Source organism: Phacochoerus africanus, chromosome 2 (assembly GCF_016906955.1).
Source record: "Phacochoerus africanus isolate WHEZ1 chromosome 2, ROS_Pafr_v1, whole genome shotgun sequence".
In the NCBI taxonomy this organism is placed as follows: Eukaryota; Metazoa; Chordata; class Mammalia; order Artiodactyla; family Suidae; genus Phacochoerus; species Phacochoerus africanus.
In genome coordinates, this window is record NC_062545.1 from 277320017 (window position 1) to 277344939 (window position 24923).

At 66.4% G+C, this 24923-nt stretch overlaps 1 protein-coding gene and 1 long non-coding RNA gene across 4 annotated transcripts in view; one reads left to right on the forward strand and one right to left on the reverse strand.

The window, feature by feature from the left end:
- Positions 1-4865: 4865 nt before the first annotated feature.
- On the reverse strand, positions 4866-10168 carry LOC125120511 (uncharacterized). Of its 3 annotated transcripts, XR_007133333.1 has the most exons (4): positions 9336-10168; positions 6663-9200; positions 5577-6134; positions 4866-5248 (listed from the first exon to the last, which is right to left on the reverse strand). It is a non-coding gene; the product is annotated as an uncharacterized LOC125120511 (long non-coding RNA). The 3 variants fall into 3 exon arrangements; XR_007133331.1 differs by having other exon boundaries at positions 4866-6134; XR_007133332.1 differs by having other exon boundaries at positions 4866-6134; positions 6663-8693; positions 9336-10167.
- A 331-nt stretch (positions 10169-10499) lies between these two features.
- RXRA (retinoid X receptor alpha) overlaps positions 10500-24923 on the forward strand; it is a 91256-nt gene continuing 76832 nt past the window's right edge. Inside the window, exon 1 of the mRNA XM_047768864.1 lies at positions 10500-10635. Within this exon, the coding sequence (XP_047624820.1) occupies positions 10608-10635 (28 nt within the window). The 5' untranslated portion in view covers positions 10500-10607. The remainder of the gene's footprint in view (positions 10636-24923) is intronic.

Consider the following 24923-nt stretch of genomic DNA (forward strand, 5'->3'; position numbering starts at 1 on the left):
TCCCTGGCCCAGGAACTTCCACAGGCCGTGGGTACAGCCAATAAAGAAAGAAATAAAGAAAGAAAGAAAATAAAAGCTGGGGTGGGGCAGGGAGGGAAGACCCCCGTGGAGTGGGGGGGTCAGTGTGGTCTGGGGGCATCCGGACTCCTGCCTGGGATAGCTTTGCTCACCAGGCCTCTGGAAGGTGGTCTGGGCAGGCAGAGGCCACAGGCTCTTCTTGGAGCCTACGGCAGTGTGGGCCCAGCGCTGACCTGACCCAGGCTGAGCTGGGGATGGGCTCCCGCACCAGTGCCCACAAGTCTCCTTTACCGGCCAGTTTTGCCCCCTCGGACCGCTCCAGTGGAGACCCGCCCGGACTGCGTTCCAGGCAGCGCCCTGGGGGAGCTGCGGTACAAAGCGAGTCACAGCATCTCGAAGCCTGGTTCCTTCTGCAAGATGGGCGCCCTGGTCACATTCCCCTCCGCGTGAGCGCAGCACCCGGAGGCAGGGCGCCCGGCGAGCTCAGACCCCCCGGGGCTCCCAGTCCCCCTGTTTCCGGGCACTTTCGGGGGTGATGGAGGCCCTTCCAAACCTGGGCCGCTCCGACCTAGAGCCACTGTCCTCCACGGAGCAGCCCGACCCCCATTCCCCCCCCCCCGCCGCCCAGCAGTGCTCTGGCCTCCCCAGCAGGTGCCTGTCACGTCCCCAGGTCCAGGTCTCTGGGGAGCATGTGCCCTGACCCCTGGCCAGAGGGCACAGAGCCCCTTCTGAGCGTGTCTGATCCCTCCCTCCTTTTCCGCCTTGCTCTGTGACCTGACCCCGCTCTGGCCTGTGAGTATCTGGTCCGCCTCCATGAGACCTGGTACACAGGGTGTGTGTCACCTGGAACAGAGGAAGGAAGGGGCTGGACCGTGCGGCGTTCCCTTCCGCGTCGTCCCCACCCCTTCGACCCTCCACCCCTGGCGGAGGGAGGGGGTGATTGCGGGGTGCTGGGGCCCAGGGCGCCGTCTTGCAGCTCAGAACCTCTTGGATGAGCCCAGCCATTCAGTTGCGTTGGCAACAGACAGCCAGGAACAAACGCCAAGTGGCCTCTGTGTCAGCCTTTAAAACCACTGAAATGATCTCACTTGTCACGCTGTGGTCCAAATATTTTGGCCATTTAGGCGCAACCTTCTGTGCTTGTGACATTAAGTGTATTATTAATCTCACCTGACCCAGTGACAAGGTGTGCAGATCAGATAAACGTCCGCGCAGTCGTCGAGCAAGTGTGAGCGTGTCCTTCTCGGCCCCACGGAGACCCGGGTGTCTTGCCAGACTCCATGAGGCGCTTCTGGCAAGACACTGATGGAGCAGCGCCTGCCCAGGGTGGCAGGAGGGTGGCTGTCGCCACAGTGAGGAGGATGGGGGGGTGCAGGGGTGCTTCGAGAGGAGACAAGACCACTGGTTTCTAGGACCCATGAGGCTGTCACGTGTCACCCCCCGGGGTGGGGACGGCTGGGGTCTTCTGAGATGGGATGGGAGCAGGAGGGGGCGATAGCACGAGTCAGGTTTCAGATGTGCTCACTCAGACAGGCTTTTGTGAACTCGTTTTTGTTGTGTGTTTTTTTCCGATTTTAAGTGTAATAAAGGCTCATTATGGAAAACGAAAATTGCAAAGGAGGATGTGGAAAGCTCCCTGGCTCCATTGCTACAACTTGCCACCGGTAACAGACAGAGAGGGGCTTTTTTGAGACTTCTGTGTGTGCCATTGCAACTGGAAGCTTTCTATAGACGATTCTAAGCAGGCTTTTCCCACGTGGCAGCATATTCTTCTCAGCACCCGTGTGCGTCTTATTGAGCGGATCCTTCACTGCGTAACCGCTGACTGGGAGGCTGTTTTCCACCTGCTGGCCGGGCGGTGCCGATCGCCTTCCTTGCTGAATCTCCGTCCGAGTTTCTCTTTTCTTAGGATGGGAAGCAGCCGGCTCAGATTTGGGCAGGGTTCCTGCTCCTCGCTGGGCACCGCTGAGCTGCTGACAATGGGGGGCACCCCCAGGAGAGGGTTCTGGAACCACACACCAGCGCGGTGTGGGAGGCAGGCTTATGTTACAGCAGAGGAAACAGGTTGGGAGGGGACGGCCAGCCAGCGGACAGGCTGAGCCGATGGGGGCGCCTCGTGGAGTCTGAAACCGAGGATGTGACACCGGTCAGGCTATCAGGGTGACAGTGTCCCCGTCAGCTAATGTTTCTTTGAACCTGGGGAGCCGAGGGGACCAGCCGCTGGGCTGCCATGTGCCAGGAGCTCCAGGGGCCAGCCCGGCCAGCCAGCTCCTTGGGATGGCCTGACACAGGCGTGGGCCACGTTGTGTGGGGACAGCCGGCTTCTGGGTTCTCTGACTCACCCTCTCTGCCCAGGGCTGGTGGGTGTGTAGTGGGCAAGGCCAGAGCTCACCTCTTTGCCGGTGCCCGGTGCCCTCTGCGGCAGCTGAGTAGCCCCGAGGGCCCCCTGGGAGGCCCTTCTACCTTCCCAAGGAGATGCTTCTTAGGAGCTGAGTCCTAGGGGCTCAGGCAGCAGAGCACGGCTCGTGGGGCAGGGCCCTTACCCAGCTCCGCTCCACGTGGGCAGACGTAGCTAAACCAGGCCTGTCCCCGCCGCGAGGCACGGTGGTCTGGATGATCAGGGACCCCCATGTCAACACTAGGATGGTCTGGAAATTTCTGGCCACGAGGCTTAAACTGGGCGATGATGCCGGGACCAGGCCTGGGTGAGCTCGTCTTCTGCAAAGCCACCGGGGCTCTTGGCTGTGCCTTGGGGACGTGGCGTGAGATGTGCCCTGACGGTCACTGTGGAGGCTGTGCCCAGCCAAGCTCGGCAGCACTGCTACCTGCGCCGTTTCCTCCAGGCTGGCCCAGGGCAGGCCCGGGGGCGTTGGGACTTGGGGGTCTGTGATTTGGTGGGGTGGGGTTGGTCCAGCCTCTCAGGGGTGGGGGGCTGGGAGGCAGGCTCCAGCATCACCAGGTGGCCTCAGCTGGGACATGGGACCCTCCCCTGTCTCACCTTCGGCCTCCACATCAAGGGCCTTGGAGCAAAGAGCCTTGGTGCAAAGCGCACTTGAGGCCACTGGTCCCGAGCAGCGTGGGACCCGAGAGCGCCTGGTATCCCGGTCCTGTTCCCATCACCCTGGGCCGGTAGAAACATCCCGGGAGGACACGAGGATGGAGGGACCAGTGTGGGGGGCAAGGTGAGGGCAGCCTGCCGCACGCACGGCCCGGGGGCTCTGGGGGTGGAGTGGGGAGCCCGAGGGAGGCCTGGCGGGTTGCCACGACGAAGCTGAACCCCCTGTTCTGGGAAGGTATTGGCGGAGGGTCTGGCAGGAGCCCACACATGGCGAGCGCTGCCTGGAGAAGGGCGCGTGGACTGGGGGTCGGGGGAGGGGCAGGTTCCCCCAAAGGGGAAACTGAAGGCCCAGGCGGTGCCTGCGGCCGAGGAAACTGGCTGTTCCCTTTGGCTCATCGGTGATGCTCCGGCCTGGGGCTCACCTTTCTGGTCCGGCGTCTTGCCTGCGAAGGTGGCGTCCCCCCCCTTGGGGGAGGAGGGGTGCTGAGGCCGCGCCAGCTGCAGGCTGGGGGGTCTGGGCTTCTTCTGGGCGACCACGTTTCTAGGACAGCCCCTCCTCTCTGGGCAGATTCTGCGCTTAGAAGTGGCTCCTTTGAGGAATGGGGACTCCCGTTAGCGAGAAGAACAAAGCCTGTCATCAACCTGGGGATGGCCCCCCGAAGGGCACGCTGGGGCCCAGGGATTGGGACCAGATGGGGTGATGGTGGAGGGGGCTGAACACCCGCCGGAGGTCTTCTCAGGGCCAAGCCTCTGGGCTTCTCCTGAGGCAGAGCCTCCAAGGCCTCCGCGGTGTCCAAGCCTGGCTCAGGGGCCGAAGACGCACGGTGCTGACGTGGAAACCGAAGCCCTGGGAGGAAGGAAGTGCTTCTCAGTACAGAAGACCTGGGGTGTCAACGGGGATATGCTGAGAGCCCCCTACCCCGGGGGTGCTTGGAGAGGAACCCTGCTGTGGCGGCAGGAGCCAGGCCCCTCGGGGCTCCCATCATATGTCGGGTGAAGAATTGGGAGCTGGTGGTCCCATCCCCTGGTCCCCAGCTCTGGAGAGCTCGCAGGCTGGGGGGAACCTCACAGAGGAACAGAGGGTGCAAGCTGCCGCTGGGCACAGGAAGCCCCAGCCAGGCTCGGGGCTGGTCAGCCAGCTGCCCATGGGGCCACGTAGGGGCTGGGCCTTCCCGTGGCATGTGGAGTGGCCAGTGTGGACCCGGTCCAGAGCAGCAGTCTGTCCTGGGGACAGGGGTGGCTTGTGGGCAGGGCTGGGTGCCCGCGGGGAGGGAGATGACTCAGGGAGGGAGGGAGGCAGGGCCCGGCCGGTGTGCTCAGCAGTTTGGACTTTATCCCAAGGGCAATGGGGAGCAGGGAAGGGTTTTAAGCTGGGAGGGACCTGATGAGTGACGGGTGCTCTATGCTGGGTGGAGGGAGGCAGGGGACAGGCTGACCGGATGGGGGGCTCTGGCCAGAGAGTGCAAGGCCTGGGCCTTGCAGGGGCCCCCCCCGTGGAAGGGCAGCTTCATCAGACCCAAGCTGTAGGCCTGGAGTGAGTCCAGGCCCTCCTTGGACCCGCCGGCCAAGGGCCGCAGGAGAGCGTGTGCCAGGCCGCCTTTACCCCGCTTGCTGGCTGGTCTGGGGCCGGGGGGCCCGCGGTCACCCGCCCAGGGAGCAAGGGGCCAGCCCCTCTGTAACTTTCCCATTGCTCGACGTGGAACGGCTCCTCCGATGGCCGCTATATCAAGAACTGCTCTCATCGCCCTGCTGCGGCAGTGGCCACATACATAGTATTTAAACCATGCCGGTGGATGACAGAGACGTACGGATATTTTTAATCCCAACAGGCTATTACGGTTCATATCATGTCTGTCAAATAAATATTATGAATCATCTCCCGTTATCTTTATGGGGGCAGGAAGACTACATCAGTGAGACGGAGCACGGCGGCTCGGCCCGTCTTATTTATCCATCTCTTCTGTATATGTATGTGGATTCGGGGAGATTTATGCAGCAATTGTCGATAATAAATGGCCCCGATAAAACACATTCTCTTCTGGGTTGGTGGGCAGCGTCTGGATAGGAGCGCCGTCGTCAGAGCCAGGCTGGGGATGGGATCGGTGCCCCAGGCTGGGATTCTTGGCTTCGGCCTTTCTCCTCAGCGCCCGGGATGTGTTAACACTGAGGTCCCTGTTGATAGGTTCTTACTTCATGTAAAACAAACCAAAACCAAAACAAAAAACAAAACCCCTCTGTGATTAGCTGGCTCTTCCCTCCCATTTTATGGACGGAGAGACTGAGGTTCAGAAAGAACCATGTGAGAGTCGGTGGCGGAGCCGGGCTTGGCCTCCCGGTCCCGGCTCCTGCCCCAGCACCCCGTTTCCCCAGTCTGCAGCCTGGCCCTCGCTCTGGACTCTGGTCTGAACACCTGCACACTGGTGGGGAGCCTGAAGGTGGAGCCTCTCTGAAGGCAGGAGGCCGAGGTGGGTGCTCGTCCCTACAGGGTCGGACCGTTCACCTCGATTGTGACTCTGTTGACCTCGGCGCTGGAGCTGCTGCATGACCTGGAGCTTGTCCCGGCTCCCCTCAGCCTCAGCATCGCCTTCTGTGAGACGGGAAGGCAGGAATCTGTCGGCAGAGCTGGGGGTGGAGCTGGCAGTGTGTGGCAGGTCCCTTCTCTGCTACCCGGGACTCGCTGGACGCCCCCTGGCATCCTCTAAACCCCGAGCCGCCCCCTGCATCCATGACCCCTTCTAGGTGGCCTTGGGGTTTTGGCAGGACCATCTGTTTGGAGGCCTCTGGAGGGAACCCACCAGCTCCTGCCTGGAGCCGCCCTGAAATCCTGGGCTTTGTCCACAAAGCAGCCCCTATGCCCTTGGGCCTGTCCCACAGGAGCCGGGGCGCCAAACCGCCCTCAGCTCCCAGAGGTTTGGAACGAGGCTCCCTCGTGATGGAGCAAAGCTGCTTGCCTTGAGGTCACCCGATTCACACGGAACCCAACCTTTCTCTGGCCTGTGCACTGGGCTGGGGGTGCAGGGCCGGCTGTCCTTCAGGTCCGGGAGCTGCGGTCAAGGTCCTGCAGGGCTGCAGACATTTAACAGAGGGCGTCCTCTCCTCCCCCGCGTGTCCCCCCCCTTCTCCGAGTACAACAGACTGGAGGCCGAGTGTGGACAGGCAGCTTCCTGGTGCCCCGCGCCCCCCCGCCCCCAGACAATGGCGAGACAGGCCAGGACTCCGGCCAGCTCCATCTGCCTCCCACGTGGGCTCGGCCAGCCTTTGCCTCTCTGGGCTCCATCCCCACCCGCCACCCCTCCCCCAGCTCAACTCATCCGTCACCGGGGACAGAGACTGTCACCCCCAAGAGGGCCTCTGGGCTGGGGGTCTTGGAAGACTCTTCCCTGCTTGATGAGGGCCGAGGGCCCCAAACCCCTGTGACATCCCACGGGTCGCCAGGCTGGAATCCCACGGACCTTCCCTTGGGGGAAGGAACCGGAAGCGCCAAGGTGCCCCCTGGTGCCCCTGGAATTGCTGGGAGCCGTCCACCCAGACGCCAGTCTCGGGGGCCCCAGCCTGGCAGACACCGGCCTTTAAAAATATTATTCACCAAGCGATTCCGGAGACTGTTTACAAGACTGAGCTGAGACAGGCGCGTGGAAGAGGCCAAAGTACCTTAAAAAGCATCCTTCAGGGGGAAAAAAAAGCCAAACAAAAAACAAAACCCTCTCAGATCCCAGGTTGTAAATAGATGGATATTACTATAAAAATATTTTTGGCTGCAGAAGCACATGGCAGGAAGGCTGGGGGCGGTTTTTTCCATGGTTAGCTTGGGCCTGGCGTCTCCAAATGGGGCAGCCACCGTCCAGGGCGGTGTCCTGTGGGATCATTCGCACCAAAAAGCCCCAGCTGGAGGGACAGCGAGGACTAGGCATACCACACAGCGTGCACACTCGCCAGCAGGGAGCGGGGCCTTCGCCTCCCCTGCAGCTGGCTCCCTTTCCCGGTCCCAGCCGGCCGGCTCCCGGAGCACCCTTGCCCCCCGCCCCTCCGCAGATGGGGAGGTGAGGCTGAGCCTCTGTAGGCCCTGAGGCTGGACTGGAGCCAGGTCGGCAGGGCTCTGGACTCCGGGCTCGCCCCACTGTGCCCGCGGCCTGGAGCCCTGGGAGAGGCTGGGGCTGGGGGACGCCTTCGCGGGTCTCTGAGGAATAGAGGCCCCCTCTCGCATCCTCAGCGGATCCCCCTGCGTGTGGCTCCCTGGCTCCAGGCGCCAACAGTTCCGAATGGAGTCTCAAGTTTTCCGTGGCCAGGGGGTGGGAGGAGTGGGGCTGGGCGCCCAGGTCCCAGGCTACCCACTGTCTCAAGCAGGTGACTTCGGATGCTTGAGCTCAGCCTTCGAGGCCTCCAGGACCAGCTTTCCCACAATTGCCCGGCGTGTTCCGACCTGCCCGCTGAACGGGCTGTTCCTGCGACGTGCCGACTACCTCCCACCTCCGGGCCCTGCTCATACTGGTCCTTCTGCCTGCAGTGCTCTCAGCCCTGCTTCTATCTGATGAAAACCTCCCTCCTTCGAAACTCAGCTCAGGAACCAGCCATGCCCAGAAGCTGTCCAGGCCCCCTGGCTGGACACGTCTTCACCCTCCGGTCACTGTTCTCCCACTCCCGGACTGCCCGTGACTCTCCGTCTCAAACAGCAGCTCCTGTGGGCGTGTCTTACCTGCCCTCTGCGCTGGGGCTCCCAGGGGCCTAAGCCAGCGATGACAGCAGTGGTCGCAGCATCACTTACAGAGCTCCTCTTCCTTGAGGCCAGACCCTGCCTGTATGACCTCACTGAGCCACCTCTGTGACTCAGCGGGAGGGGGTGGCCATGCCCACTTCACAGATGAGAAGACTGAGGCACAGAGAAGGGAGTGACGGACCGGGCCACACAGCTGGTGAGAGGCAGAGCTGGGATCCCACCCACGCCCGTCCAGCTGGGACCACACCTCCACCCGAGGACCCAGCCCGAGCACAGGGTCTGGCCTCGTGGTGAGCGCTCAGCAGATGTTTGTCGAATGAATGACTGACCTCCGGCATTGGACATGGGGACCACTCACCCCCTCACCCCCACCCACGCAGCCTCGCCTTCTCCATCTCATGACCTGGGGCGACACAGCATGGGTGGCCTGTCCCCACGGGGTGGGGCAGGAAGGCAGTGCTGCATCGAAGGTCACTGGGGACCCCTGAGGCCTGGGCAAACTTACCCCCTCGGTGGCCCAGAGGTTCCAAGGACAGGCCTTGGGCTCAAAGGTTAGCTTCCCCCCTTGCCACAGAGTGACGTGTCCCACGGTGTCCCCTCTCCTAGCCTTGCTGTCCTTACCAGCCAGGTGGAATGGCAGCGCCCGCTGCCCACAGGTTGTTGGGATGATCAGCAAGGAAGTGGGTGCCATGGCTCCGGGTCACCTATGACCAGGGCATCTGGCCTCCTCCTTGCCAGGAGAGGCGAGGTCCGCTACAGGTCAGGAGGACAGGACAGGACGATGGGTGCACACGCGTAGGGCTGTGCCAGAGGAGCTGGAGACAGGCCTTCGAAGTGGGGCTTTCTCCCCAGACACGGCAGCACCATGGCTGCTCCTTCCTGCATGCTTGCCAGCCCCCAGCCCTGGCAGGAGGAAACCAGGTTTAGAATCGGGTGGCCGTGGTTTGGGAAGGGGGGGGGTGGGTTTGCTGTGATGACAGTGGATGAGAACCACAATTAAATAGGCTGCTGCTTGGGGCAGGGGATGGTGGTGGACCGGGCGCAGTGGGCAGGTGGCCCAGGATCCAGCAACCAGGAGACTTTCTAGAGTGGGGGAGGGGAGCACAGGTCAAGCAGAAGCCAGGAGGACAGGACAAGCCTGGGCCATGACCTGTGGTTGCGCTGGGGGAGGGAGGGCTCCCCAACCAGCGCTTTCCCCCCTGCTCCTGCCCCAGGTGGCTCTGGGGTCTTCCTCCTGGAGGGATCTCAATGGCCCCGGTGGCATCTGACTCCTGGCTGCCCAGTGGGAGGTGGTCCTGTTGCTCCTCCATTCCACAGAGGGCAGGTAGAGCCCAGAGGGGTGATGAGGCTTCTCCAGGTCTCACAGGTGGCAGGTAGGACTTCCTCTCTTGTCAAGGGCCGTGGTGATCCCTGGGCAGCGGTGATGGCCACCCGCTCTCAGTCATCACCCCCTTCCCTATTAGAGCCCCCCCCACCCCCGCCTGGCAGCTGGGTGACCTTGGGACGCCCCCCTGCCTCCTGGAGCCTGGATCACCACCGGCTCACCTTTGGGAATATAGGTGTCCCATGGCAGCAAGCGGTGGGGCGGGGCAGGGGTGGGGTGAGGAGGGAAGCACAGCCTGGCGCCTGGGCTGCGCCTGCTCAGGAGGCTCTGCTCCGCGCAGGTAACTCACACCCGAACCCCAACTCCAGCGGCAGGGTCAGGCGTCCTTCCTTTCGCTTTTAAACAAACGAGTCATGAATTTAAAAGTCAGGGCAGAGGACTATCCGAGGCGTAAAAATAGCCACCGGCCACAGAGTCAGCACCCATCTGGTGGTGGCAGCTCGTCCCCGGCCCGGTGCCTTTCGACAGGGCTCCCTGAAGCCCGGGCCACCGCTCAGCACAGCGTGAGCCCCTACCCCCCTGCCCGGCGGCGGCGGCTGGGGGCGGGGCTGGGGGTGCCCTTCGGTCTCTGCTAGTCCCAAGCGGGAAAGTGGGGGCGGACTGGGGGGCTCCAGAAAGTAAGACACTCCCCAGACCACGGAGCTGAGCCGATGCTGCCGCGACAGGGCTCGTGGCCACTCTGGGCCTCAGTTTCCCCACGTGTCACCCAGGGTCGGCGCGCAGCGCCGCTGGCCGCTTTGTGTGGCCGCCCAGACAATGGCCCGGCCGTGCCGGTGCGGCAGCCCTCCTCTCCGCCTGCTTCGCCGGGTAGTTTTTTGGGGGCGGGGGGGGAAGGAATTCGGCCCCGGCCTCGCCCGCCCGCGCCCCCCCGCCCCCTCCCCCGCCGCCCCCGCGCGGCTCCCGGGAACCCCTGGCGGAGGGAAACTTGCAAGTTTGCACTGCGCTCGCTAGCTTGCAACTCGGCGGCAGGGCGGGGGGCGCGCTCCGGGCGGCGCGTCGGGGCGGGGGGAGAGAGGGGGGCCGCGGGTCGGGCGGCGGGTGGGGGGGGGGCGGCGCGCTCCGGGCGGGCGGGCGGGGGGACCGGCGGGGGGGTGCGCTCCGGGCGGGGCTGGGCGGGCACGCAGGCTGGGCGGGCGGCGGCGCTGCGCCGAGTCCGCGCCCGTCGCGGGCCCCCCGCCGCCCCCCCGCCGGCGCCGCAGCGGTCGGAGCGGGGCGCGGGCGCGCGCGGCGGGGGCGCGGGCGCGGGCGCGCGGCGGCGGCGCGCAGCACAAGTAGTTTACATTGTTGGGCGACTTTTGCAACAACTCGCCGCGCCGCGGCCTCCGCGCGCCGCCGCCGCCGCCGCCGCCGCCGGCTCCCGCCGCCCGGGCCCGGCCGGCCGCGCCGGGGGCCGCCGCGCTCGCCCGCCCTCCCGCCGCGAGATCGCCGCAGACATGGACACCAAACATTTCCTGCCGCTCGGTGAGTGCTCGCGGGCGGCGGCGGCGGGGGCGGCGGCGGCGGCGGGGCGCGTTCCCGGCGCGCGCGGGGGCCCGGCCCGCCCCGCTCGGCCCCGCGCCCCCCGCCGGCCCGCGCGGAGTTGGGGCGCCGGGCGGAGAGGGTGGGCCGGGTAACTTTTCCCCGGGCCGGCCGGGAGGGGAGGGGGCGAAGGCGGCGGGCGGCCCCCGGTCAGCGCCGGGCCGCCGACTTGCTGGCGGAGGGTGATCCGGCAGCGGGCCGGCGGCGGGGCCAGAGAGGCGGCCGGTCGGCGGGACGAGGGGGCTGCGGGCCCTGCCTGGCAGCGTCCCGAGCCCCCCCGGCCCCGGGCGTCCAGCTCCGGCGGGGCGGTGCAACTTGTGCGCTCGCAGCCTCCGGCAGCCCTTGGCATCGGACGGCCTCTGCGCCGCCGCCCGGGCTGCTGCCGAGTCCAGCAGGCCGCCGGCCCTGGAACCCTCGGGACCCCTCCTCCCCCAGAGCGGCCCAGGCGCGGGTGGGCAGGGTCATGAAGGGGCCGGCCGCCTGGGCACATCAAACCTGGGAAGGCCCTATTCCAGAAACGGGGCCGCTCGCTCTGGCGCACCCGACTGTTCCCCGGGCGGTCGCTGGAGCTGGCCCTGCTCTTGCGGGAGGACACGCTAGAAGCACGGAGGGCCAGTTTTGCTGCCATCCCGCCCTGTGGCTCCCCTGCCCCAGACTGCCGTCCAACTCCGGGCCCACGCAGGAGGACGAGGGGGCCTGGCCGGGTGCCCCCAGCCAGTGTTCTCCCCAGGGTTTGGGAGCCCGGGAGAGGCTGCGAAGGAGGGAGGGGGTGGGGAGACTTTATAAACGAGCGCCGGGAAGGATATTAATTTGGTGGTGGGGCCGGCAGCCAGGCTGTCAGGCTGGGTGAAGGATTTGTGCTGAATGGAAATGAAAACAGCTGATTATGAATGAAACTCGCGCTCTGTTGCCCCTCGTGCCTGCCCACCCTCCTGCAGCCTGGGGTGCAGTTTGGCCGCGGGGTTGGCGGCCAGAACGCAGGACAGCTGCAGGGACGTTTGGTGAGATTAGGCGGTGGAGGGGAGCCTCGTGGAGCCGCACCCCTCCCCATGTCTGGGTGGGGGTGAGCGCGCTGGGGAGGGGGGTGTGTGGCTGGGGCACTGGGGTAGGGCTCCAAGTTTGTCATATCAAAGGAGATGCCTTCCCTGACTGTGTACAAGGAAGACCTCTGCAGGTGCCAGGCTGAGCGCCCTCCTTCTTCGCCAGGGCGGGCCCTCATGCCCATTCTGCAGATGAGTAAACTGGCTGGGAGGGACTGGGGCCACAGGCTACAAAGGGATGGGCCTCCAGCCTGTGGTGGCTGTGGGTGTGGAGCAAAAATGAAAGCTGAGTTATCTGTGATTCGCCGTGGCTGCCGGGCCTGGCGTGGGGCGGTCAGCATCTCCTTTGCCCCATTAAGGCTTTGCACACTCGCGTCCCCCCCCCCCCAGAGCCAGGCTCTCCTGGAGGATCCTTCTGGAACAAGAATGCTCCCCTCCCCGACCCTGATAAGGTAGGGCCAGGGTTGGGTGCCTGGAGCAGGACAGGTCCTGACACCCTGAGAGGGCCCTGGGAGTTGGCACATGCAGGGCCCGGGCCTCAGGGTGGCTGTGCTGGAGTCCCCACGAGGAGAAAAGGGGGTGCCCCCGGAACCTGGAGGGGTGTCGTGTGCTGTCCCCTCCCCCAGGCCGCAAGGAGGCTCAGCGGCTTCTCCCAGCCCCAGCCTGCGGCCTCCCAGGCGGCCCGCGCCCCAGGCCTGAGCAGAGAGCCCTGGGCTCTGATTACACTTTATTTTTTTCTAAGCTTGTGACCAGCTCTGAAGTCCAGTGGAGTTGAAGGTCCATTTAAGCGGCTACTTGCCTAAGCCCTTTTGTCAACACGGCCTAATCCCTCGTGGGGGCTGAGTGTCAGAAGGCCTGGCTTGCCCAGGCGCGGCCGGTGGCCTGGGGCAGACCTGAGCTGCTGGGAAGGTGGCATCGCCCCTTAACGGCTGTCGGGCTACTTTCGCGGCCTTGGACAGAGGGCTCCTCCTTCCAGCACCCGCGGCTTCGGGGCTTGGTGGGCCGGGGCGCTGGCTCTCCCCACCCGGGAGTCCCCAGGGACGGGCAGGGACGAGCCCAAGGTACAGGTCTGGAGGCCCAGGAGCTTGCCCACGGCGGCCCCTGCTTCCTGCTCCTGCTGCCCAGGACTGCCCACTGCCTCGTGCCCGGTGGGGAAAGCCTGTGCTGGCGTCGGTCTGGACGGTGGTACGGGAAGGCTCAGCCTGCGGAGCCCTCAGAGGCCCCACTGCTGGAGGCCCGTTTCCCCGGGGAGGGATGGGGGGCCAGTAGCCGAGCAGTAGGCCCGCAGGCCACCCTCTGGGCGGCTCTTGGGGACACGGAGGAGCTTAGAGTCCTGATGAGGGGCTTCTGGTAACATCAGAGCCCTCGGGACCCAAAATAGAGCACATTCCGGGGCCTCCCGAAATAACAGGGTCACGTGACTCTCTGGAGGCCGGGCTTGGAGGCCGGGCTTGGAGGCCGGCCTACCAGGCAGTCCTGTCTTGGCCTGGGCACTGCCGACTGTTGGGGCGTTTGTTTGGGTAAACTCCGGAGGGGGCTCTGTTTGTTGACCGGGGAAGTGTCAGGGTGAGAAAAACAGCCCTCAGATGGGCCCGGCCGTGGCCGTGGCCTTGCTGGCCTGCGTCCTTGCCTGGGCTTGGCTGCCTGTCTGCGGTGCCTGGGCCCGGCATGCAGCCCAAGCAGGGGTGGGATGAGCTAGGGGCGCCCAGGAAGGGCCACGGATGGAGGGCCGGGCAGCTCTGAGCTGGGGTTTGGCGTGGCGGAGCTTCGGGAAGCCGCGCTCGCATGGGGGTGGCTCCTGCCCCCAGCTCCACCAGCTCTTCCAGCTGTGCCTGTCCTTCAGGGCCTGCGGGCCGCTGCACCGCCTCCTCCAGGAGGCCCTCTGCCTGCCTTGCCCTGGCCCCCTGGCTCCACCCCCTCTGTGGCTCTGGGGGTGGCTTTCGATTGGTGGCCCTGGGAAGGGAGGCCCAGGGGCTGGTTGTGGAATTACTGTGTAGCGCGGAGTGGGTGCGCGGTGGGGGCGGGGGGCACGGGCTCTTGGGGGGCAGTAAGTGGAGGCGAGACAGACTTCGGCTGCACAGGAGGTGATGGGGGGGGATGAAGGCCCCAAACGCCTGCCCGGAGCCAGTGGAAGCCGCCCGCGGAGTTTCGTCTTGCCGGTGGCCCTGACTCTTTCCACAGTTGTTGTTTCTCAGGGCTGTGGTCTCGGGGGGCGGTGGTCTCCGTCCTTTAGGGCTGCGGGCCCCTGGGCTCGTAGGACAGAGCAGAGGCCCCTGAGCGGGCCCTAGACAAGGTCTCCCTTCCTTCTCCTCCTTGTCCTGGTTTGTCAAAGTTTGTCCTTTGTAGCTGGCTCCGGGGACCCGGGTCTTGGGGGCGAGCCACGGACAGGTCCGTTCCCACGGGAACGGGCCACCGGGCAGGGCCAGGGATGGGCAGGGGTCCGGGCCCTCGGGGGCTTGTGTGTTGGGACTCAGAGCCTGGGTGGCTGGCGGGGCTGGTGTCCGTCTGGGGGTCACCCTCGAGACCTTTGTCCCACGCACGCCCTGCAGGTCTGTTTCCTGGACGCCACGGAAGCGGGGGGTGGGGGGGAGAGGGCCGCGCCCCACCCTGCCTCCCCATCTGCTCCCTTCGCGTTTCGTAGGTGCAGGTGCGTCTTCGCTCTCCCTCTGCTCCTCCTGCCTCCTCCTCGGCCTCCTCCTCGGCCCCCTTGTCACTCCCGGCACCTGCTCTCTTTCTGCAGTGACCTGGCCGTCCCTGGGGTGGTGGTGGGGCTTGGGAGCTGCACCTTCCTGGGGGGCTGTGTCCCCTTGGGCTGGTGGTCAGGCCCCTGCGGCTTGGGTCCTCCGTCCCTGCTGCCTGTGTGGGTGGCCTGCCCACCGGCCTCCCAGAGCCTCCACTCTCCGTCTCTAAAAGGGACCCTGCGTTGGCTTCTCGCTGGTGCTGCCCACCTTGTGGTAGGAACGTGTGTACCTGGTGCCCCCTCCTCAAAGGTGAGGCCGGCAGCCAGAGCCTCCCCGTGCCCCCTGCCCGAGTCCGGGTAAGCTCCAGGTCTCGAGGGTCAGACCAGAGCAGGACCACGGAGCAGACGAGGCGGCTGGTGCCGTCCAGGGTGCGGGGCAGACGCCTGGTGGGAGGGCGGCCCCTGGCGCCCTCCTCCGCGCGGAGCGGGCCCTGCCGGGGCCCCGGGTGGCCCCTGCTCTGCACCCTCCCCGGGCCCGCAGGAGGCGGGTGGGGCGGGGGCCTCGCGGGCACGCACCCGAGCCTGGTGCGAGATGTTCCGAGCAGTTGTGGCCCAGCGCCTCGCAGACGGGGAAATTGCACCCTAGAGTTACAAAGCAATTGTCTAGCTCAGCAGCCGAATGAGCGTGAAATGGAGCAGAAAGCAGCTAAATAAAATTGGCCCAGGCCGACGCAGGGGAGAGTGGGACGCACACGCGCGTGTCGGCCCGCGTGAGCACGCTCACGCCGCACTCGCTCCCCCTCCCGGCGGCTCCGGCTACACCGGGCTCTCCCGCCTGTTACGTGCGCCTGCGTCTGCGTGTCCCCTCGTCCCGCGTCCCCCTGTCCCCGCGTGAGTGGAGGTGAGCCAGGCGGCCCCTCAGGGCCCGATTACCTTGCTCTCTGGCACCCAGGTGGGTCTCCTTGGTCCCTGCCTGTCCCATTTTTCTAAACTTCTCCCGGCTGGTCTGGGCCAGGGCTGCCCCTCCGAGCATGTGATGGCTGCATCCACGGGGCACCTGCTTGTGGACCTGGGTCTGGATTCGCAGGACCTGGCGACGGGCACGGGGATGGCCCACTGAGCCGGTGGGGAAGCCCAGGCCTGCCCTGAGGTCTCTCGCAGCCTCTGCGAGGTGCCGCGCCTCTGGGCCGTCTCGCTGCTCTTCCTCTGTAAACTGGTTTCCCAGTCGGGGGTCCCGAGCACCAGCTGGGCCAGGACTGGTCCCTGGGGTGGGGCACTGCTGCCCCCCTCAGGTGGCATCTTCAGAAGCCACTTGCCTGGTAGAGCCTGGGTCTGCGCCCCCTCCTGGCTCCCAGGGCGCCCTGGGGTGGGAGGGTGGGAGACACGGTGGGGGCCGAAGCTTCTCTGAGTTTGCTCTGTCCCGCTCACCCCGGTGGGTGAAGGCTGTCTGGGGAGTGGAGATCCTGAGCCTCTGCCAGCCTTGTCCTTGGCTGGGGGTGGGGCAGGGTCGAGGGTCTGGATAGGCTGGAAAACCGGGGGCTAGGTCAGCAGCCAGAGGCGCTGCCTGAGGACCCCCGTGGCTGGTGCCCCCTCTTCCTTACGCCGCCAGGGCAGACCTGTCTGGCAGCAGATTCCTGAGGGACCTGGGGGTGCTGGGCGAGGACAGCCACACTGGGTCCCCAGGGCAGGGTGGGGCCTTGGTTATCTCCCTGTTCCCCGCCCCCAGCGCACTCACACGTCCACATACAAGACTGCACACGTAGACACGTCCATGTGCACACACAGACATGCACACACACGCACACACACACACGTGTGCACGGCCTTCCCGGCTGACCTAACAGGGTCGGGGTGAGCCCTTTCTCCGAGGGACTCAGGCCTGCTGGCTGGGCTCCGTCCGCCAGGCGCCTGGGGCGCACCTGCCGAGCGCCGGCCTGGTCCTGCCGCCCCGCGGAGGTGGGTGTGTGCTGTGGAGGTGGCGCAGGCGTCCCGTTGGAGCCAGTCCTGGCCTGGACGCCGAAGGAGAGGCGGGTTGCGACAGGTGGTGGGGGAGGGGCGCCCAGCGCAGGGTCAGCTGAGACAAAGGCCCGAGGCCTGTGTGGCCAGAGCTGGGGGGAGGTGGCATCGTGTGAGAGGTGGCTGGGAGGCACAGCGCCAGGCGGGTCCCGGGGCCATGGGGGTCGTGGTGCTATTCAGTGGGAAATAGGCCTCCAGCTCCGTGCAGAGGGTGCGCTGGAGGAGGGGGGACCCTGGCTGGGCCCGGAGCCCGACCCGCCAGGTGCTCCCAGCCCTGGGCCCTGGCTGGGCCACTCAGCACAGCAGCCTGGGTGGGGGCGAGGACTGCCAGGGGCTTCCTGGGGGGCTCAGGCTGGGCCGGCAGGCTGGGCTGGGGATCTCCCCTTCCCTGAGCGTGGGGCGGGCAGAGGAAGCCCCCCCCTCCTGCCCGGCCCTGGCTCTCCTCCTGTCCCCTTGTCCCCGCCTGGCCCTTGGCCTGTCCTTGGGGTGTGTGTGCTCCTCCCCATGTGCAAATGGCAGCAAATTCTTGAGGGACCTGGGGGGCTGGGCGAGGTCGCATCAGGCCCAAAGCACCCGATGAAGCACGGGGAGTAGGGGACGGGCCGTCTGTGGGGGCCAGGGCAGGGACCTGAGAGCTAGGGTGGGAACTAGCTTTGGGGCTGGAGACACAAGGGCTTCCGTGTGAGGTGTCCCCTCCAGGTCCTCTGTCCTCAGATGGTCATGGCTGGCCCTTGGCTCGAGTTCCTGAGACAGGGACCAGGAGCACTGCCCGCTGGGGCTGAGGTCGCAGAGGCGTGACTCCGAGCCTGGCCCTGGCCACCTTGCTCGCTGCAGGCCCGTCTGAGCAACAGGGGCGTCCCGCTGTGCCTCAGTTTCCCTGGCTGGGTGGGGGTGCGGGGCCGGCGGCCGTGGGTCTCAGCCGAGGCTGCGGCCCTCTCAGTCCCGAGCCTCCAGCGTGGAGGGGGGCGGTGAGCGAGTTGGGCCCCGGGCCAGCCGTGTGTAATTCCTGCAGCGGCCGTGGATAAACCCTGCGGAGTTCAAAGCCGGCCCGGGTGTGGCTGCCGGGCTGTAATGAGGTTACTGATTCAACAGGCTTCCTGGTGCTGCCGCCCAGAACCGAGGGAGCCCCGGGGAGGGATCTAAGCACCCATAACCGACCCATTTAGCTTAAGTGTCCGCGCTGGCCCGGGCAGAGGTCAGGTGGTGACAGCCCAGGTGGCCGGAGTCGCTGTGCTCTTGAGCGCCTGATGGACGGCCGCCTTCCGCCAAGCCGTCTGGGGCAGGCGGGGTCGGGCGGCTGGCTCAGGGCCCCCACCTGGAGCTCCCTGTCCTGGTCCCCTCCCGGCCTTTCTGCAGGGCCCTGTCCCCTGGAAGCCTGCTTTCCCCAGCCAGCCTGCCCCCTGTCGTGGGTTTGTGTGCCGCGTAGAGCGGGCACGGGGCGGGGTCCCCGGCTGACTGGGCTCATTGCCATCGTGTCCCATGTGTACTTGGGGTAACGTCACGGCCTCGTAAGGACACAGCAGGGTCAGTTGAGTGGTGCGGTCGGCAGGCTCCTGGCCGTCCTCGTAGAGCAGGTGCCGATGAGGGTGGGCGCTCTGAAGCGTGGGTGCCCCTGTGGCACCCGGCCTGGCATCCAGGAAGGCACGAGTGGTGGAGGAGTGGGGTGGAGGTGACCCCAGACTGGCCATCGGTGGCAGCTCACCGCACACCATGCAGAATGCGCCCGGGCCCGTCTGGCCCCTGCTCTCCAGGAAATCCAGGCCTCGTGTCTAGAGCGTCCTCTCCGCCGGCCTCGTGCCCCTCAGAGGCCAGGCCAGGTGATGGGTGGCCTTGGTCGGCGGTGGTGACTTGTGCTGAGCTGTCCCCGAGCTCAGCCCTCCATGTGGACGGGCCCTGGTGGCGGGGAGGACGGCTTCAGGCCCCGGGAGCTCGGCTGGTGAGGGCCCACCTCGGGGGTCCTTCTAGAGACGGGCAGTGCCTGCTGTGCACCCTGTGACCTGGCCTCTTCTGGAGTGGCTTTGAGGTGCCCTCAGCAGAGACTGCCATTGCTCTTCCTGGGAGCTTTGGGGGGGCCCTGAACCCCTGTGTCTTGCCCCGCCTGGGCAGGCAGGTGGTCACCCCCCCGGGGGCGGGGGGCAGGAGAGCCCCTCCCCTGCAGGGCCGCAGCCTGGGGTGGGGGATGTCCCGTTTGCTCTGTGACCCGCCTGCCGCATGTCTGGGCTGGTCTCGGTTTTCCTGAGGCCCCCTCGCTGCCAGAAGCCTCCGTCCGTCCCCCCTGAGCCTTGTTCCCATGAGCTGGTGGCCTTGCGATTGGGGTGGCATGGCTGGGGACCAGCTCTTCAAGAAATGGCTCCGTGTCCTCCTCCCGTGGAGGGGGCAGGACCTGGGCTCTGGGGGAGAGGTGGATGCCTGGGGTGGGGACCACGGCCCCATGGCTGGGAGAGTTGGGGCGAGGTGCTGGCGGGGAGCCGCCAGGAACCTTATGAGTGGGGGGCTGGGCGGCGCAGGGGCAGGGGCTGCAGAGGCCGGAGCCGAGGCCGGGCCGGCCCCTGCCGTGCTTGAGCCCTGGCATTCCCAGCCCGGAACTCAGGCGGGCCCCGGTGTGGAGGTCGGGGCTCTGCTGGGTGTCCGCGGCCCCCAGCCCTCCCGCTCACTCTGCCTTCTGGCTCTCGTGCTCCCCGCTTGCTGGTGAGAGAGGCTCCCCCGTGGGGCGAAGGAGCGGCTCCGAGCTGGGAGCTGTGTGGCCCTGGGCTGGTGCATCGACCTTTCTGGGCCTCCGTTGCCTCACCGGTAAACCGCCTGGGAAAGCCAGGGAGGCTTCAAAGAGGAGGCGACGTGGGCAGGTTTTCGGGGATACATCAGGGTTGCTGGCGGGCTGTGGGAAGGCGGTCCCTGGGGAGGGGCCCTCCCTGGAGGAGCGGGCTGCGCGGCCTCTGGCCGCCAGGTCCGGGTCTGTGCGGGGGTGTGGTCAGCTGCTCCGGGAATAATTAACCTTGGGAGGAGGTGAGGCTGGGAGCGGGCCTGGCTGCGACCTGGCGCCCCCGGCCTGGCTGCCTGCAGCCCCTCTGAGCTGTTCCCGGCTGGCCTGCTGTCCCCTCTGCTTCCCGGGCCCTGGGGTGGCCCTGTCTGGAGTGTGACCCATGCTGGCCCGCCGTGTCCTTCTGCCAGTTCGGAGCTCCAGCTCCTAGGTGCAGGGGCCAGGGTTGGGCCCCTCTCGGCCGAGCAGTTGGGGGGCCTTTCCCCACCCCTCCGTCTGTCCCCATATCCCTTGGTCCATCCCCAGCGCCCCTGCCCCTCTCGTGGGCAGCGCCAGATGTCACGTGGCCTGGAGCCTCCCGTGTGAGCTGAGCTGAGCTGCGTGGTGGCCTCTCACTCCCTCCTTGCGTGCGTGAGGAAAATAGCTGTGACTGGGGCCAGAGTCCGCGGGAGGTGGCGGAGCAGCCCCCGCCCCACCCCGGCTCCTGGACTTTCTGCCCAGGATCAAGGTCAGGGGGAGGGGCTGGGAGGTGGGGGCCTTGCGCCTTGGGTGCCGGACCGCTCCGGGCTCATTCAGTGGAGAGCTGAGCCACGGCCTGGGGCGGGGCAGTGCTGGGGGCTGCCTCCCTGGGCCCGGCCGGAGGGGCAGGACAGCAGGAGGGAGCCAGGGCTGTCCCCTTCCTTCTCCTGTGCCCCTTGGCAGCCGTTCAGGGGCACCAGCCTCCCCCCGCCCCCAGGCTGGGACTCCAGGGCCGCTCACCCCCAGGAGGCCGGCCCCTGCATCCTGCCGACCAGGGACGGGGACGGGGTGGGGGGGCACGCTCGGAGCCCCAGGCCCGAACCGATCCGGCTCTGCCACGTGAACGTTGTGACGGGGGCTTGTGGCTTCTTCCCCGCTTATCTGGGTTTCCTCATTTGCGAGATGGAAGGAGGGCCGTGGGCCGAGCTGGAGGTAGGAAGCACACGGCCGCTGCTCCCCCGCCCGGACCCTCGGCCGATGCCGCTGATGAGCGCGGCCCTTTGCCCTGTGGGGCCCCGAGACCTCTGGGCGCCCCAGCTCATCATGGGCTTGGCTCAAAGGTCTCGTTTGCTGCCCGGCCCACCGTGCCAGGTGCTGCACCAGCCTCGGAGAAAGCTTGTTGATTGAATTGGTGCTTTCGGCAAATGACGCCCCTGCGCGCCCCCCCCCCCCCCCCCCGCTTCGGAAGTGTCGTGGGGGGTGAGCCACCCTCGCGAGGCGCACTGTTAACACTGCTGTTATTTGAATCACCCCTCCTCTGGGGGTCCGGCCGCCTTTCAAGGGAGGGAGGTCCTGCTGTTTTTCTACCCTGGTGCTGATTCCTACAAGTGGGGCTGGGAGAGCCTGGGGCCACAGGTGGGGGCCCACTCTGGAGGACCCCTGGGTCTGGAGTCACACCTGGGGGCCCGAGGAGCCCTGGAGGCGGCCTGAGGCCAAGGTTGCTGCCTGTGTGTTCCTGCCTTGGGGGGGCCCTGCCCCCAGCCGTGCCCGTAGATGAAGCTACCCCTGCTGCTGGCTGGAACCTGGGTTGCCCCTGGGCTCGGTGCCCACATGCAGAGTGGGGGCCTCAAGCCCCAGCTGACTGTCCCTGTTGAGACCTGGTTCCTTCCTCTGCTGCTCAGCACATCTTGTTGAGCCTTCGCTGATGGGGCCAGAGCAGGGGAGTCAGCGCCTGGCTGAGAGCCTCTGAGCCAACCTCTCACCTGCCCGCCATCTCTTCGTCTGTCCGTCCTTCTGACTGGCTGTCTGTCTGCAGGCGTGGGCCTCCTGCTGGCCAGCGCGGAGGCAGAACTGAGGCCCAGCCCCCTAGATGCTGAGTGGTGCTTTTGAAGTCAGATGGACTGGGATGGACCCCAGCCCTACCCCAGCCCTACCACTTGTATCGCCTTGGACCAGAGTTTTTTTTTTTTTTTTGTCTTTTCTATGGCCGCACCTGCGGCATATGTAGGTTTCCAGGCTAGGGAGCTGTAGCTGCCGGCCTATGTCAGAGCCACGGCAACGTGGGATCCGAGCCGCGTCTGCGGCCTACACCACAGCTCGCGGCGACGCCCGATCCTTGACCCACTGAGCAAGGCCAGGGATCGAACCCAAGACCTCATGGTTCCTAGTCGGATTCGTTAACCACTGCGCCATGACGGGAACTCCTGGACCAGTGTTTTAGGACCTCTCTGGGCCTCAGTTTTCTCTTCTGTGAAGTGCGGCTGATAGTGTGTGTTGGGCTAGACCACTCACAGTGAGTGGGGAGCTGAGGTTGCCTCTTGTGGTCAGGCCTGCCTTCGTGTGGGCGAGGGGACACTGTGAGTGTGGTGGTGGGAGGACGGACTACTGGGAGCAGAGGGAGCACGGAGGTGTTTTCAGCTTGCCCTGGTGTTCAGTGGGTTGGGCTTTCTGATTTGGGTCATGAAGGATGCGTAGGAGTTTGCCTGGGAGAAGTTAGTTTCTGCATGCTCAGATGTGTATGTTAGCTCTGTCTGTCTGGGGCCTCCCCCTCAGAGCCCCTGGAATCTACCTGTGTGGCTGGAGCCCAGCCACGAGGGGAAAGGGTAGAGATGGTGTCGCAGAGCATGGAGAAGGCTCTGCTCCTGGGGAGGTGGAGCTGTTGGAGGGTCCTGGGCAGGAGAGGGTGGGGTCTGGCCCATGCTTTGTAGGAGGCTCTGCTGCTGTGTGAAGTGGGGGCAGGAGGGCGGGGCAGGGGAGTGGAAACAGGCAGGAATGGCCTCTGGCCTGAGCATCTGGAAGGCTGATGTGCTTTCAGGCAGCTGGGCCGTCTAGAGCTGGCGCCTTCAGGCAGCCTGGGCCTGGGCTGGGTCCCCAGCTCCGTTCTGCGGCTGCGCATGGGGCTCATGGCAGCCCCAGGGAACGGGAGATGCTGCCGGCAAAGTGCAGAGCACGGTCTGGGGGTCCCGGAACCTCCCTTCCACGCCGGAAGTGTGGGCAGGTATGCAGGTACAGCCCTGGCCCGTGATGGGCTGCCCCCGAGCGTTTGATCCCTGCCAGCTTATTCCTGGCTCCGTGGCTGGCATGGGATGGGATTTATAAAAAGAAAAGGCTGTGGTATCCAGAGCACCTCTGTGGGGTGCCCCGTCTGGCTGCAGGACTGAGGGCAGCTCGGGTTCTAGGCTGAACGGCCCCCAGCTGGGGGGCGCCCCTCCCACCTGCTGTCCCTGGGTCACGGGGCAAGGTCGCATCTCCTGCTGCCCTGGCTGGCTGCAGTTCCCGTGCGCGCCTCCCAGCCGCAGCCCCCCTGCCTGCGCTCCCTGCCGAGACTTATCTGCTTGTGGACAGTTGCTGTGTCTCCTGCATTGGGCAGCGGGGACGCTCTCGTGGCCGGTGGACGGATGGGGGAGGGGATGGCTCCCGCGCCCGTGAAGGTCCTGGATGTGGCCGATAAGCTGTGGCGCTCGTTATCAGAGGGGGGCAGCCGCCCGCCCCCCTCCCCAGCCCCTTGGCCATCACTTCAGTCGGCATTGAGGCTGGGCCCTGGGCTCTGCCCGGCCCCTGGGAAGGGGAGGGGGCAGGTGCAGTGTGGCCTCGGGGGAGTAGCAGGCCTCCTGCGGGTCCTGGGGAGACTCCCCTCCGGGGCTCCCTCCCCTGCTGACCTCTGGCCCCTCTCGGTGGCTGGCCCTGCACAGCGCCCCCCCACCCCCCAGGTTTCTGAGTTGACTCACTGCTGCTGCAGTGTCCCTGGCTGTCTGGACTCTGCTTGGTGCTCGTGGCCCATGTGCCTGCACTGGTGGGCTGCTGCTGGAGGCTCTCCCTCTGGCCTTGGCTCCAGGGCCCGAGGCCAAAGGGCCCAGGGTCTGCCCTCTCGTCCTCTGCTCTCACCCATGGGACCGCGGCCGGCTCAGAGGGTGCTCGGCAGAGAGGCCAGGCCTGGGAGTGGGCTGTGTTGTCTGCTGCTCCCTGTCCCCCCCACCCCCGCGCCCCAGGGACCCCACCCTCTCCAGACCCTCCTTGGAGACTTGGAGCCAGAACCACGAGGGTGCTGAGACCAGGCAGGGTCTCCCCGGTGCCAGAGTGCCCGTGTGCGAGCCTCTGCGGGTGAGGGTGAAAGGCTGTGAACCCATGTATGAGCATGTGCCCGTGTGAGTGTGTGCTCCCCGTGCCCCGCACAGGCAAGTGCAGGCTGGAGATGGGCCCCGGTCCTCGTGGGCCGGTTCCCTCTGTGAGCGTGGGCACGAGGCTGGGAGCCCAGGCCGAGCTGCTGGCTGGGCAGGTGCCTGGGGCAGGGAGGCCCGGCTGGGTGGAGGGTGCTCAAAAAAGAGGGGGGAAGGGGCAAGTGGGCCGTCCCGGGAATCGGGGTTTCTGCTGAGGGTGGAGGCTGGGGAGGGCTGAGAGCAGCTGCATGTTCTCGAAAGACCTCGGGCTGTCACGGGGAGGGCGGTTTGGGGACGACCGGTGCTGGGTCAGACCCTGGATGCCATCCCCGGACCTCCCTGGCCAGTCCCCCAGAGCTCACCCCAGTTCCCGAGGGGTTCGATGCGTGTTAGACCCAGGGGTGGGGACCGAAGGGGCGCTGGGGGTGACGAGGACACTACAGGGTACGTGGGGTGGGGGGCGGGAGGGCTCATCCACGGCTCGTGTCCCGCTGGCCGGGTCTAGCAGCATCACCGATGGTGGGCAGTCCCCGTGCCTTCACAGCGGGCGCCCTTGGCAGGAACCGATCGATGGGCACTGACCCAGCAAGTGCCTGCCTGGGCGAGCGGGCGGTGCAGTCCTCACACTGCTGGTGGGCGGGTGGGGGATTGGACGCGTGCCACAGCCTGGCCCCACCAGGGACCCTCGGCCCCTGGTGTGTCCCTGCCCCGGAGCAGAGGCTCCCTTTCCACACAACTCTGCACCCTGGGAGAGCCGGCCGGTCTTGCAGCCGGGGTCAGTCATGCACCCTCTAGTGTGAACAAGCCTGTCACCAGCCCCGGGAAGGCCCAACGAGGAAGGAAGCGCCTCTGATCGCGTAGATGAGGAAATTGAGGTCTGAGCTGCACGGGAGCCAGGCCTGCTCGCCACCGCTGTCTGGTGCTCGTATCCCGACCGCCCACCTTGGGGCCGAGGGCTGGGCGGGTGGCAAGGGTCCTGGAGGGGGGCCTGGCAGAGAGAGGTGCGTGGCAGGCCCCAGGGGGTGCTGGGCCTGGGGTAGGGCGTGAATCTGCAGCCCGGCACTGGCCAGGAGGCGGAGGCCCAGAGAGGGCGCCCAGCTCCTCTCCCGGGGTCACTTGGCTGGGCAGTGGCAGAGGCAAGGTTGGAACCAGACTCTGGGGGGTCCCTCTCTGGGGCGCTACCTGCCTGGGTGGGGGATGGGGGAGCTCGAGGCGGAGGGACATTCCTTGGCTGGGAGGGGCCCGGAGCTGAGCCTGCCCAGCAGGGCGGGGAGATGCCTTGTTTCCTACACAAACAACCAGGGCTGGCGGGAGCAATTTTATTTTTATTTCCTATTTTTACTTCCCCGTTGGCTCTTTTTAGCAACTCTGGGTTCGATAGGCCCCCGCCCTCTGGCCTCCAC